At 30.6% G+C, this 16282-nt stretch overlaps 1 protein-coding gene across 1 annotated transcript; it reads left to right on the top strand.

The window, feature by feature from the left end:
- Positions 1–3475: 3475 nt before the first annotated feature.
- Positions 3476–13070, top strand: LOC142612461 (uncharacterized). The gene is made up of 15 exons (XM_075784554.1): positions 3476–3543; positions 3678–3799; positions 4286–4345; positions 4888–5007; positions 5112–5231; positions 5582–5723; positions 7286–7456; positions 7597–7752; positions 7864–7970; positions 9366–9456; positions 9800–9941; positions 10109–10265; positions 10560–10676; positions 12153–12279; positions 12813–13070. Exons 1-15 carry the CDS (start codon positions 3502–3504, stop codon positions 13068–13070), a joined length of 1932 nt encoding a protein of 643 aa, XP_075640669.1. The 5' UTR covers positions 3476–3501.
- The last annotated feature ends 3212 nt before the right edge of the window (positions 13071–16282 follow it).

Raw genomic sequence — 16282 nt, 5'->3', positions numbered from 1 at the left:
CCTTTTTATTAGTTGGATCCCAAAATGAGCAAATGCATACTTGATACTACAATGACATGTACTTTTCAAATCATACTACAATAATATGTGGCATCGTCTTACATTTAATTAGTACTATATGGATAAAAAACGAGTCAAAAAATTATCTATACAGGATAGAATTTTTGCCATAATACTCAACATCTGGTAGACTGGCATATAATTTTTTTTTTGAGAAACAACTGGCATATAATTTTAAAATTTCAAATAAAGAAAATGTTTTTTTTAGTAAGGTATTTATGTTCACATTTTTATTTTTATTTTTATTTATAACCATTAATTTATAATTTGTCATTTGTGTATTAATTTTCCGAACCATTTCTCTTCCACTGACCATTAATTCTTAATCTGTCATTTGCCTATTTTTTTGGTTAAAAATGATTTTTAAAAAAGTATTTGGTTAAAAATGCATTAATTGACTAATATATGTGTAATGACAATAAAAATATAGAGGCATTACTAAAATATATATAAAAAACACCAAGTAAAGTTTAACGGTATTTCAAGACAGAATAATTGGAGTCTTAGATTCCTATTAAAAGAAAAACAATTTGCTAAAATTATGGATCTGCCACTTAATACCATATCTATATTGAAAAAAAAATTATTGGTGGCCTAGATGAAAACTAATAAGACATTAGCCACATCAACATTTTGTAAAAATGTTATAAAATAGTTTATGTCTATAGCATTACTAAAAAAAAAAAAAAATACTACCTTCTAAAATGATGTGTCAGCCACCTAATTATGCTAAGTTTGAATGTTATTTTGTGAGCTTTAGTGTAATTTCTCCAATCAAATCCCTAAAATTATGAGCAAGCCAGCAAGTTGGACCTCAATTTGGTGATGACCCTTCTAAATGTAGCATATAATTTCCATTTGTACGGTAAGACTTTTCATTTATTAAAACTAGCATTTTTGCTCGTGCTGCTCGCATTGTGAAAATTTCCAAGTTTGATAATTTCAAATGGTGGGCATTGATTTTAGAGGACATATAAGAGCAATAACGTTAAAGAATACTTCAAACAGAGAGCACTAAATAACAACTAAGCCACCACTATTTCTATATCCATCGTGATTTAATTTCCATATTATTTTAGGTGAAATATTAATTCATTTTCTTTGGGGGTTTTCCCAGGAAAAAACCCCTAATGATTTCTTTTTCTTTTTTAGGTTTTGGCATTTTACACACACACACACACATATATATAAAAGAGGATTTTCCTCTTTCAATTAGATTTAAAGAAAAGTAACTTAATTTAGAAAGAAAATTATAAATATCAAATATAAAATTTCATTTTGAATTCAAAAATATTTTATCGTAAATCACTCATCAGTGACTGGGTAGAAGCCTACATATGTATGGTCATTTTTAATTCTATTTAATTCATTTCTTCAATTAAGTAAGGGTATTGGTTCTCAAAAAAAAAAAAGCATGGGTATTAAGATTAATCAAATAGCACCATAATTTCTATGCAACTATTTAATTGTAAGGAAAAGTGTATATAACCCATGATAACGATTCATGATAAATCATTATTGTTATAAAGAAGCAAGATTATTTTCCAATTAAGACATTCTTAAATATATTTAATTATCTTCTCAAAAAAAAGTTTGTAATCATAATTTGATACCCAACTAAATCTCTCCCACTATGGCTTATTTATTTATTTTAACAAAAGCCCTTTTATAGATAGTGTTTTTTTTTTTTTTTCACAAAATTTTTTGCTTTTTTTTCTTTTGATTTTTATACTTAAAAAAATAGTTGCAATAATAAATAATGAATATTTAAATGGTTTCTAAAATATATTAAAACAATTAACCAACATTTAAAATATATATATATATATATATATATATATATATATATATATATATATATATATATATATATATATATACCATGCAAATTGCGGGTTTTTGGCTAGTAAATGAATAAAAGTGGGAGACATAAATTTTTGATTTATTTTTCTAAGTATTAGTTGAGTTGCCTAAAATAAGTTTTTGGTATATTGATGTTATATATAGGTTACATCCATGGGTTCTTTCTCAAAAGAGTTCTTTCCCGCTGTTTACAAAAAAAGTCATCCATTAAAACCTTATAATGATCAATGCCGCAAATTTGATAGCCAGACATTTGCTTGTTTTTTTTTTTTTTTTTTTGATAGCTAGACATTGAAGCTGTTTCCTTCTTGCTGCTTTGGTGGCATCCATTTTTTGCAGCAATAGTGATCCGACTTTTTGGTAAGCATACTACAATGCCTAGGGGTGGAAGACATTTTTGTGTTGGTGCATCTAACAATGGCTTTGCTCAAAGGATTTGGATTATTATTGTTGGTCAATTGCTTCTTAGTTTTGGTATCGGATGTGCCAATCAGGTAAATTCACCTTGATCTCTATCTCTATTCATCATCACAAAAAAAAAAAGGCTTTGTTTTGATGTCTAATTATTTAGATTTGCATGTTTTAGTGCATTGTCTGAAAGAAATCATAGATAAAAAAACACATTGTTTAACCCACGTGGGTTTCTTCTTGTGTACGTCTGTAATCCATGTGAACAATTTTAAAATGCTTTTGGGGTTTGCCGTGGTGATAATTATCTGATTATATTGCGTAGCAAAATTTCAGACATTTTAAAAAATTTTGTTAATTAGGTGCAAAATTTCATACATTTCAATATCTTTTTTATTTTGGGTTTTAATTAAATAATTTATTTTGTTCTTATCTCATTCTTCTAAAATTTTTAAATAGATTAAAAATCTCAACTTAATTACATTGAACTCTAGATATCTCCATTAGAAACACTGATAGATGCGACTTAAACTATTAAACATAACCAATACGCTTTAAAAAAATTTCTTAAAAATGCATTACTCTCGTTAGAAATGGCAACTAGAAACCCATAATACATAATGGTATTCTAACGTTGCCACCCACCCTTCCTCCCGTGACACTCTTTACATGAAATGAAAGTGAAAACAGTATGCTATAACCCAATTCTGGTTGTCCCAAAAATATAAAAAAAATCTGGTAGAACTTTGACTATATGATCTTAATGGTATAGGCATCTTTCCTTCAACAAACTTTACCATAATTTCATGATTCCTAGTTTAGATTTCTAACATAACCATTACCAACCCGTGAGTAGCACCATTTAATGCACCATTGACACAAAACAGTGGTTGCGACAAAGAAAAATATTGCTCCTTTTTTTTTTCCTCTAGTTCAGTTCAAGCAAAGTAGGCCAGAAAAATTTGAAGTCTTAACATTCACATGTACATTTTCTGGTTGGATTGTGAAAAGGTTAGGGATGAACTGTCTCTCGTTCTCAGAATAATCATATTTGAATTTAGCTTACAGTCAGTTTATGCTTTACATTTTACTCAAACACCCAATACCAGATTGATAGATCCATATATGGTCCCAATGCAGTTGCGGGAGATAGCAAAGGGCAGTTCCGATATGTCATATCCAAGTGTCCAACTACAAATTAAAGATCATTTTGTAAGGCCCTCAAGTAAATTTTTTTTAATCTTCTTTTAATATGGTACCTCTTTTTCTACAATTATACCATAGATTTTATTCCAATAATTCAATAAGTGCAGGGGGTGTATTAATGAGAAACATAATTTTTGTAGGTGGTTATGGATAATGGCATAGTACAAGTCAACCTATCAAATCCAGGAGGAATGGTCACTGGAATACAATATAATGGCATTGACAATCTGCTCGAAGTTGTTAACGAGGAAACTGGTAGAGGGTAAGCTGTTCAAAAAAAAAAATCCCAGCAACGTCTCTGACCTCTCTTATTTGTTGAAGAACACGACTGTGATACTTGTTGGGTTATACAAATCCTAAGACTACACATTTAAAAACAGTGATTGAGAATATGTGAAAGTTATTAGTTAATTCCACTGGCGGCATTAATTTTTTTAATGATCTTATAAGATGATAAATTAATCAAACCAGATTAAGGGTGTACTGGTAGGAAACAGGAACAAAATTTTTAGTATTTTAACAATAAAAATTCACTTTCCCACTTTTGTATTCCATTTAAGATAACCAAAGTTTAAAACAGAGAAGAAAAAATATAGGCAAATATAAAGTGGAACACAAGAAATGAGAGGATTTCTATCCTGTTTTAGTAGATTGTATATTTAAAAAGGATGCATCAGTTGCCACTCAAGGATGCAATTTCCTAATGAACTTACTGAAATTGACTTTCTCATTTCTTTGAACCATGTAGCTACTGGGATTTGGTATGGAACATTTCCGGAAGTACGGGAACAAAGGGTGATATTGATAGGTATGTTTTCCCAGCCCTCACTATTTATGCATATTCTAACATTAAATTTCCTGAGCTTAGATTATTCTAACATGAGTACTTGTTACTTACTTGTTAGTACCTTTACTTGATCCTTACATACCTGCAACCTAAATATTTAAATGGTGACATTAAGATGCATATATATATATATATATATATTCACAAAATATAGAGAAAATTTAGAAAAAAGAGAATATTTGAAATGCATATTTTACTTGTGATTCATGACGTATATCAAATCTTCCTTGCTTTGCAACATTCAATTTCATGTTAATTTGAAGCTGTTCCAAGTTCCAACTTTTAACTTCCAATTATTAGCACTAGAACTTTGTTCTTTTTAACTTCTTTTCAACTACTCTTCGATTACAAAAGGATTATATTTAGCTTTTGTTGAATGATTACATGTCATTAAGGTAGTATCTAAACACTCGTTAAAAAAAACCAAAAAAGGTAGTATTAAAACTTTTGCATTTTAAAACTGAAGCTGGTATGCAATCCGTGAGCTGATAATTGCTTTACAGGCTCGAAGGGACAAATTTAAAGGTAGTTGTGGAAAATGAAGACCAAGTAGAGCTATCATTCACTAGAATGTGGGATCCCTCACTTAAGGGCAAAGTTGTTCCATTGAATATAGACAAAAGGTACTTGTTCACGAGAGCACATCTTATTATATCAAGATTTGAATCAATGACAAAAAAATTTTTAGAACGACAAATGTTATGTTTAACTATACATTTATTTTCAGGTTCGTGATGCTTCGTGGTTCCTCGGGATTCTACTCCTATGCCATTTATGAACGCTTAAAAGAATGGCCTGCTTTCAACGTGGAAAATACTAGGCTTGTATTGAAGCTTAGAAAAGACAAGTAAATAAATTTGATCTTTCTTCTTTATTTATTTATTTATTTTTTATAGATACCATAGAATTTCAACATATAGTATCCACTCCATGATGATTATTTTTTATCATTAGGTAAAGACACTAATCGATTTTTTGTATAGGTGGGGTTCGAATTCTATATATCTTATTTAATAATAAAAGACTTTATTAATTGAACTATCTAAAACCCATGTATGTCTTCTTTATTAAGGTTTAGATTCTTTGTCTTGAAGAATGTTAAAATTTCCTTTTAATTCCCACAAAAAAATGGTCATATTGAGATATTCAAAGGAAAAGATTACACAATTTCACCGTGGAGGTTTTTTAAACTCGTAGGTTTCATTTTATGGCTATAGCAGACAACAGGCAAAGATTCATGCCCTTACCTGATGACCGGTTACCAGGAAGAGGCAAAGTCCTGGCCTACCCAGAAGCAGTACAACTTGTCGATCCTATGGAGCCAGAGTTCAAAGGAGAGGTATATTTTCGACTCTTCTCCTCTATGATATCAATAAAAATTCTTTATAACTGGTCAAAGGTACAAAAAAGATTTTAAAAAAAAAAAACACTTATATTGAAGGGCAAGTTCTTTTTTTATTTTGATATTTTCACTGTGACAAAAGGTCTTGACTTGTTACATAAACTTTTATCTCTTAGCTTATAATAAAGAGTCCCCTAAAAAAAACACTTACAATAAAATGAGAATTAAATAAAAATGCTCAAAATATATAATCGGTTTCAATTAAAGTCGTACATTTTTTAGTCGATATCAAATTTTAAACTTATGAAACTATTTCAATTTAGCCTCTGTCTATCTCCATTATCTTGGACATTAATTATAATGGAGCATAAACAAATAGAAAATCCTAAATAAAATTTTGCGTTTCACTTAGCTCGAAGGGTTCAAATTTAAACCTAGTTGATTAATTGTGCGAAATTAAGCCAAATGATTAAATAACCAATATAAGTATAAATTCAATACAGAGTTAGTAGCATAGCAACATATCACAATATAATATAAGTGCAAAATATAAATAACATAACGATTTGTTGACAACCAATGAACAACATTAAAGGAAAAAAAACACTATGAGGGTTTAGTCACCAACCCCGAAGGAAAATAACTTTTAGCTTATTGGACTCTCCTATCATGGATTTCGCAAGCATGAACTTTCCACTCACAACTTCAAGGACTGTCTCAAAGATTTCATAGCAACTTGATTATGTTGATGTATTGTGACTTTAGCTTCATCACCAAACAGCAGCAACACTGATCCTTAGATACACTATTTTGTCTCTAATATGTTGGTAAATTGAGAGGGAATCGATATAGAAATCGTAGATACATGACTGGAGGCATTTCTTCATGCTTTTTAGTCAACTCTAATGATCTATTTTATACTTTAACAAGTAGGCTCGAATTCCAAGTCATGAACCAACTTAATAGGCCTAATCAAAATTCAGGATTTGCAATTCTTGATCAATCGAGGCTCTATTAATGGTTTTTCAAGGCAAAGCTCGATTGATCGATTGCGTGTCAAGATTCTAGACACTTCCTTTCTCTTGAATTGATCTTAGGTATTTATCTTGGACTTGAAATACTACTCTATAACACACAAGATTTACATTTTATTCATGGTTTGTTAACACTATAAACAACTATAGATCTAACATAGGTGACTAGCTTTGATTTTTTGGCATATAAGATTTCACTTCTTAATTAATTCAATGTTTGTCAAATTGATTTATAAACTAAGTCTTAGGTAAAATTCGGAGTGTGACAGTTTTCTATATTTTTCCAGAATAATGATTATGGAAGGAAGTTTCAAATTGAAACGATTTCATAAGTTTGAGACTTAACCTAAAATACGATATAAATTATGAAACTTTTTACGTAATTTTCTTTAAGAGTAATGTTGCTAACAATAAACTTCTCCTTATCCATCTGTTATTGTACTTCAGCCTTAGTTTTTAATTGAAAATGTACTTATATTGGTGTTTGATAAGCATGTTAGGTGAGTTTATCAGGTTATTGTGTAGGTGGATGACAAGTACCAATACTCTTGCGATGCCAAGGATATCGGAGTACATGGGTGGATAAGCAGCGACCCACCCATGGGGTTCTGGCAAATCACACCCAGCAATGAGTTCCGATCTGCTGGACCTCCCAAACAATTCCTTACCTCCCACGTCGGCCCAACCTCCCTTTCTGTAAGTGAAAAATAGTTTCAAATTCTTCATTGTAGATCAAATGCATGTACATTATTATGAACTATAAAATGAAAGTGTTTGATATTTATATAGTATCTTTAACAGCTTTAACTTTCTCTAAATGGCATAAACAATCTCAGGTCTTTCATAGCGTACACTATTCAGGAGATGAATTGGTAATGAAATTTGGACCTAATGAGGAATGGAAGAAAGTTTTCGGCCCCGTTTTTATTTATCTTAATTCTTTGACTAATGAGGGTGGCCAAGATTTGCTCTGGGAGGATGCTAAAAATCAGGTTTCACATCAATATATACATGTTGAAAAAGCAGTTTTATTTGTTAAAAATTAGATTGTAGTACAACTTTGATGGCGAACAATTAATAAAACAAACGATTTTTTTTTTCAGACGATCAAAGAAGTTAAAGCCTGGCCCTATGATTTTCCAGCTTCAGTGGACTTCCCATCATCAGATCAACGGGGTACTGTCAGTGGTCGATTACTAGTCCTTGATAGGTACATCTCTCTCTCTCTCTCTCTCAATGTAGATTATCGGGTTTATTATTATTGTACTTTGTTCTCTGTTCCTGACAATTACAAATTTATGATCAACTTAAAACTTTTAGATATGTTCAACCCACAATGTCTGTTTCGCCCTCTGCACCATTCAATCCTCAGTGGTTTTTTAAAAATAAAAATAAATTATAAAGAGTTCGTTTAACTGACGCTTTTAGAGAGAATTTATTAATGGACTATTTAAGAAAATTTTAACAAAATTTTTATGAAATATATAAAAAAAAAAGGATAAAAGAAAAAAATTAGTTGTTTTTTCCTTTTTCATTTCTACAAGTATTTCCTAAACAAACATCCTTAAGATATCGGCTAACAAAATCCAATTAGAAATGTCTAATTATATTCTTTAACCTAATATGTTTTTACCAAAAACCTTGTAGTTCAACTAATTGATACTTCCTAAGATTTAACAGACATTTCTCAATTCAGTGTTTCCACCTACTTACAATCCAATCTCCTTGACAGTTTTAGTATATTCATTTTTTAAAACAATTTTGTTTGGTGGACTTGACGATACACATTAGATAAAAGTGGACAGAATTGCTATATTGGAAACGGTAAAAGACCAAAAAGTAAAAAAAAAAATGAAACTTAAAAGAATGGATTGAGAATTGCCGAATTGGTCTAATTAAGTTAGAAGTTATAATTTCATTAATTTGTAATGTTACAAAAAAAAATTATATAAAAAAGTGAGCATGCATATACAACATTAAGAAACTATCGATCACACTAATTACATGTCTGTTTGGAAATAGCTTATTTAGCTGAAATTGAAAATTTTTTGCTAAAAATATTGTAAATAAAGTTAAAAGGTAACTGAAATAGAATAATAAAATCCTTAAATAGTACCAAAAAATGTAATAAGATCCATGAATAGTAACAAAAATAAATTGTATAGTAAAAAAAGCTGGTTTTTTAGCCAATACCAAACACACACAATATATAACATTAGCCATTTGGTGAACGATGAGCTTGAACCCAGCTTGTTTTGAAATAAAGTAAAATAAAGAATCTTGAATTTTTAAATTTTAAATTTTAATACCCTGCTTATATGGCTCATTTTTACAGCCCCACTCGCTAGTTTTTTTTTTTTTTTTTTTTTCCCACTTTTTTATTTATAATAATTTGGTGGTAAAATTGACATTTTTGGCTACACTTGTTTTTAGCGAAAGATACAGTGGTTGGGAAAGTTAAACTTTTCCTACTTAAGTTTAACAGCGATTTTAACTAGAGGACAATTTACCTAACTACTACCAATTGAATTTTTAATGGGGACTTAAATTGAAGTTTAAACTCATGTTAAATTTAACTGAAGTTTAAACTTCGAGCTTTGTCTAGGTATCTTAATGAGAATGCTATGCCTGGAAATGGTTCTTATGTTGGATTGGCACTCCCAGGGGAAGTTGGATCTTGGCAAAGAGAATGCAAGGTAATATTAAGTTTTTCATTCCATTCTACATGAAAGGTACATATTATGTGTCCATTTGGGAACAACTTATCTAACTTTTTGTTGAAAGTATACTAAAGTATATTTGTATTTTAAAAAATTTTAAAAAAATGAGAAAATGTGAAAGAAAAAAAAAAGTAAAATTTTAAAAAGTTGTACATAACAACAAAAAACTGAAGCTAATGCCAAACAAGAAGCTAGTATGACTCGTTGGCACTTCTTTCATGTTAAAGTAAAACAATTACTTTTCATTAAAAAAAAAAAAGTAAAACAATTACTTAAAGTTACATGTTCTTTTTTATTTTATTTTATAAATTTTTATCAGGGTTACCAATTCTGGACCATCACTGATGAGAATGGCCGTTTCAGTATTGACAATGTACGTACTGGCGACTACAATTTGTATGCATGGGTCCCTGGTGTCATCGGTGATTACAAATACAATGTTGTCCTTCCCATAACTCCAGGTCTTGTTTTCAATTTGTTATGAAGCTTTTTATATTCATATATATATATATATATATATATATATATATATATATATATATATATATATATATATATATATCCAATCCAAATGAGTTATTAAGTTATTATTTTATAGCGATTTGAAATTGAATATCATCTGAAGCAGGACTTAGCATTGATGTTGGCGATCTTGTTTATGAGCCTCCAAGAGATGGCCCAACATTGTGGGAAATAGGCATCCCAGATCGCACTGCTGCAGAATTCTATGTTCCAGATCCTAACCATTTGTATATTAACAAACTTTATCTCAACCATCCTGATAGGTTAGTGCCCTTTAATTGTGAATTTTTTGTAACATATATATGAAATTAGTATGGTTCATGCAAGAGAAATCAATTAAAATTAGGACCTAAATGCTTTTTTTTTTGTTGGGGGGAGGGGGAGGGGGAGGGGGAGGGGGGGGGTGGGTTCTGATATCATTTAATTAAAATCTTCTCTCTAGCTAATGTATTAGTGCCATGTATCCAATTCCAATATTTTAGATGTATTTTTTGTTCTTTTGAAATTAATATTATGAATGGAAATAAGAATTTGATTTTGTTTTTCTTATGTGGCAGATTTAGGCAATATGGATTGTGGGAGAGATATGCAGAACTATATCCTGATGGAGACTTGGTTTACATGATTGATGGTAGTGACTATAGTGAAGATTGGTTCTTTGCTCAAGTTACTAGGTTCGAATTTCTACAATATTGCCCTTCAAAAAAAAAAAATCTCCAATATTGCCTTGTTCATTTGTTTACGATTCGATTCTTTTGTTTTTTTGCATTTTTAAATTGAATAAAAATGGTGAAGGGGTTACCTTGATTACTATACCTGAGTGTAATCATTGTAACTCCTATTAAAAAAAAAAAAAAAAACAATATGTGAGGATATAAACGTGAATATGGCCTACAATATTCGCTTGAGTGAATTGAGTCATAACATGACCTCAATCTCATCGATAACACCAGTTCTTTGAGGTAGTTGGAGGCACTAATTCTTTATGAACAAGCATCATGTCGTTGTCCTCAAATAAAAGAAAAGAACAAAACTAAATTAATATTTATTGTGCAATGTTATACATAAGATAACATTTATAGAAGTTCTAACCCTATAGTAGGGCTAGGAAACTTGTCTTGCAAGTATAGGTTTACTTGACCTATAAGTACATTAGTTATAATTGGGGGTTCATGACATGTTTACGTCCAAGGCCCAAGGGCCCTAATATATCTAACATCTCCATCAAACTCAAGTTGGCAAATTTAGGACATGCTTGACTTTTGAAAGGGACTTCATAAAAATGTATGCAAATAGTTCCTTGGAGAGACAGATTTAAGTTGGAGAAGATGGTGACAAATGAAACGATAGTCAATCTCAATATGCTTTGTTCATTCATGGAAGAAATCATTGTAAGCAATGTGAATAGCACTTTGATTATCACAATAAATGAATGTGGCGTTGATTTATGTGAGAGAACGTGAACAACTAACGAGAGAAAACAAATTTTTATTCTATTTGTGTGAACATATCTTTGTTGGCAACATGGATGGTTTGGTAGGGATTGACAATTGGCACAACTGGTGGAGATAGATAAAGACCTTGTGATTGTAGGAAAGTTAAAACACACTTGCTTTTATGATGGTTCGAGAGATATAGCTTTGATATCATGAAAGAAGAGAGAAAAATTGAATTAATATATGTAGTGCAATGTTATAAATAAGAGAGTATATATATATGATCAAACCCTATTTTAATTCTATAACACCAAAGGGTTATAATTAACCCTCCTCATTTCAAGACCTAATTAATGTGTTGCGAATCTGGATGGTGATACATTTATTTTGTTAGATGAGACTATTTGATATGCACGAGCACATCAATAGAAATTTTCGAAGTAATTATTAGGTTTTTTGGGAGTACAATAATGTGAGAGGAGGGAATTAGTCTTTCTACTCTTGAAATATGTAATAATTTTTTAAAGTTTTATGGGGGGCCATTAAAGGGCCAGAGGCCCATTCTAAAGTTGGCTGTGATTTCCTCTGTTGTATCTGTTTTGATGGTAATCTTTTAAAAGTTACCAAAAGAGAGAACATGTTACTATGGGCCTTTTGTGAATAGCATTTTTTTTAAAATAGTGATTTCAGTTCTGTGCTGTTTTTGCAATGCAGGAAGACAGATAATAACACATATGAAGGAACTACATGGCAAATTAAGTTCAATCTTGACAATGTTGATGAGAGTGCATCCTATAAATTACGAGTAGCGCTTGCAACTGCACATAATTCTGATTTGCAAGTATGGATCTTCATAATTCAACTTACACTCTTTTTTTCTTTTAACGGTTAATTCATTTTTTTTTTTCCATTTGAGAATTTCTTATTTTCAGTAACTTATTTTCAAAAAACTGAAATTAAAATTTTCAAATAAAGTTGAGATAAAAAGTAGTGTGAGACTAGCAAATGGTATGTAAAATAAGCAAAAAAAAAAAAAAAAAAAAAAATCATTTTATACTCAATTCCCAAACTCAAAGATATTGTTGTGAGGTGAATTCAATTAGCTCCACTAGTAAAATCTCTGATGGTTGAATAAGAGATTTGGGGTTCGATTCCCGCTTACACAAAAAACCAATTGATGTTTTGGTCTGATAATAAAAAACTATCATCAGAAGTGGACGTCATAAGTTAAAACTCTTTAAAAAAAAGAAAAATAAAAAAAGATATTGTTGTGACTGTGTTGTTGCAGTTTCGATATTAACATTTTCTAAAGATAAGTTTTTTTTTTTTTTTTTTTTGACTTAACTAATGGTGCAATTTTTCTTTCTTAAAAAGGTTCGAATTAATGATCCAGCAGCAAATCCTCTGTTTTCAAGTGGAGTTATTGGGAAGGACAACACAATCGCGAGGCATGGAATTCATGGGCTCTACTGGCTGTTTGAAGTAGAGGTACCAGGAACTCAGGTAGCGAAGGGAAATAATACAATTTTTCTAACACAAGCACACCCAAGTAATAGCCCTTTCCAGGGACTCATGTATGACTACATTCGTTTCGAAGGTCCCTATCCTTCAAATTCTAGCAAGAATCCTTGATTAAGAATTCTGCACAAATTTTATCTAAAAAAACGAATTTAACACAATTCTTTGGTGATTAATTATTACATTATTTATAGAATTCATGGAAATCAATAAAATGTTACACAGCGAATGGCAGTTTCTTTTTTTCTTTTTCTTTTTTCATTTAGTACTCTTTTTTTTTTTTTTTTTTTTTGAGATCAAAGATAGAATTCATTTAGTACTTTCATTCCCATAATGTTTGGGTAACAGAATTAAATTCTAACTAGTTAGGAGATTATTACAATTTTTAACAGGATGATTTTAATTTTTTGTATAAATTATTGGAGGACCGGATCTCAATCCTACCCTGGATTAAGGGGAAAAATAAATAATGTTTATTCTATCTTGGTTTGATTATAATAGCTCTATATCTGGTAAAGAATCAATGCCTCGAAATGATGTTCCTACTAACATAAATTAATGTATAAATTGTATCTCATAATTTATAACATAATTATTTGTATAATCATATTTCACTAAGTTTGTATTTCACCATAAAATTACAAAATAATTTATTAGATGTTACCTCGTTGTTGCTTCAAAAACATCTCATAACATGATAAACAAATTACCTTCAATTTCATGAGTTGAGATGGCGAAATTGAGGTGCGAAGCAGGTTGCTCTTTTTTTGAGATGATACACACTACCTAAAGAGATTTTCAGTGTAATAGACTAACAATTTTGCATACCGCCCTTATGATACAACAATCCTAAACTGTATATCGTTACAAGTCTACACCACTTGTAAGACGAGAAACTCTCAAATAGTAAGTTATTAGTGTATGAAAATATAGTAATACTTACATGGAAGATAAGAATTGACTTTCAAAAGTGTAGAAGGCTATTGATAAAAGAATCAGTTCTAATCACAATGTTCATTCTCCAAAAAATAGTTGTGATCACAATGTTTACACCATGGATGTAAATAGAGCTCATGGTAGCTGTAAGTGCACAATTGTACCCGGACCCAAAGACAAACGTGGGCTCAGGCCCAATGAGCCTTAAACAACAAGATTTGTATAGTGTGGATTTGAAATCTAGGTTAGGGAGGTCGGAAGCTTGATAAGCAGGCTAGAATGCTACAACCTTTGCAAATGATAAATAAATATGACAAGGGAACCTTCTCGGACGTAAGCCGAGGACGATTTGTATATTGCTTCTCTTTCTATGCCAAAAATTACAGTTCTTCGTTCTTTTTTAGCTAACTGACAGATCCCCCCTTTTCTTTCCTCCCTTCTCTTCTTAAATATTCTTCTTCTTCCCTATTTCATCCATGTGTCATACAAATCATATCCTTTGGTACCTCCTCCTTCCACCACCTTCTTGAAGTCTTTAAATAATAGCAGGAAGGTTGAATTCTACTGTTCAGGGGTCATTTCTCCATTAATGCGGCCAGGGAGGTAGGTGCAGGGTTTTTAATGTGGAGGTAGCAGCCTTTTTCTGAGATATTTCTCTTACACCGCTGCATCTAGAGGGTACTTGGATCCCCCTCTTACCCAATTGTTTCTCCAGAAATTTGCCTTTAATCTTCTTGGCAAGTTCCGAGGTCACCGCCGGGCCTGTCCGAGGAGACATTCATCATCGGATAACTCCTCGGACCTTCGCAGTGTGGGCTGACTTGTGGGCCTAGAGGCCTTTAGTCAAAAACGAACTAGCACCCGTCAATAAAGCCTAAGGCCCAAATGTTTGTTTAAGAACTTTTACCCTCCATAGTAGCCTTTCCATTTGATTCTAGATATCAAAAATGAATTTCAAAACTTAATTAGATGAGTTGTAAAAAAGGCATGGCTATTATAATGTCCATGTATTAAAACCTTTGACCAAGACAATAATGTATGGCCATTGAATTGCTCAAGAAAATTCATATACTCTGTTTGTTTGAAGGAAAATCTTGTGTAAAAATTGTTTTCCGTGTTTTTCAGTGTTTGGTAACATCAGAAAAAAATGAATTAAAAGAAAATTATTTTTGGTTAACATAAAAAGTATTGCTTATTTTTAGAGATTATTTTTCTGTATTTTTTATTTTTTTTTAAAACAACTTTATCACACAGCAAGCTAAATAAAGGAAGTTAGAAAATTATTTTTCAACTCATTTAAGATTGCTACCAAACATAGGAAAATGAGATAGTTTTATAGAAAATATTTTTCATTTTCTAGAAAACATTATTACAAAACAAACAAAACATAAGTCACTAACTATTTAAACACTATATGCTTACTTAGAATTGAGCAACTAATGGGAGAAACTGTCAAATGACAGATTTTGATGTTAATAAGAAGTTAAAAGTACAAATATTTAGTTGTGCAAATATACAAGTGAATATTGTAGTTTAAGTAAAACTTTTTCTTTTGTTTCTTTACATTTCTCGATAACGAAGAAAAAGAGTAGATGGTAACTCTTGTGCGTAAAGAGAAAAAAATAATTTATTTTTTTTAGAGAAGAAAAAAATAATTTAAAAAAATCAAGAAATTTGATATTTAATGAAATAGAGTATACAATAAATAATCAAATGTGGGTGTTTTGAAAATGGTTAGGTAAAAAAAAAAAAGTAGGTTCTTATATTAAAATTAACAAAAATTTTGCAAGGGTTGATGCGAAAACTCTAAAAGCCTTTATGGTAAGATTGCTAGATGGAGTTCCAATGGCCTCTAAACTTTAATGGGATGAGATAAGGAGTTAAAAACTCACAACAATAATTACTTAAGTTTGTGTGTTATGCTCAACTAGTGCATGGCTTCAAATGGGCTTCAGCTTTTCTATTGTTTGGTCCTAGTCAGTAACTCACCATATTATTAAATTGAAGAGATAATTTTAGTAAATTCATCTATTGTTAAGCTCGAATTCGCACTGTCTGCCTGTGATTTGAAAAGTGTCACTTTGCTCATCTAAGGTTTGCTTGGTATGTCTCTCATAACTCACTTTTATTAAAAGTGAGGGTAAATATGTATTTTCACTTTCCTTTTATGTCTCTCTCCTAAAATAAAAAACACAAACAAAAACAAGAGAAAACAAGATAAAAAAATTAAGGTATTTGTAAAAATTAATATTTGGAACCCCATGTTCAAAACTCCCAGCAACAATTACAAGAATGCAACTAAATTAAACAAAAAAACCCATAATAAAACTTAGCATTTGGTGATAGGATCAGATTTCAAAGTCAAACTAATAACCTACAAAAACTCTAAG

This window comes from Castanea sativa, chromosome 10 (assembly GCF_040712315.1).
Source record: "Castanea sativa cultivar Marrone di Chiusa Pesio chromosome 10, ASM4071231v1".
NCBI classification, from domain to species: domain Eukaryota; kingdom Viridiplantae; phylum Streptophyta; class Magnoliopsida; order Fagales; family Fagaceae; genus Castanea; species Castanea sativa.
Note: the sequence above shows the minus strand (reverse complement) of the source record. Positions and strands in the feature narration are given on the sequence as shown.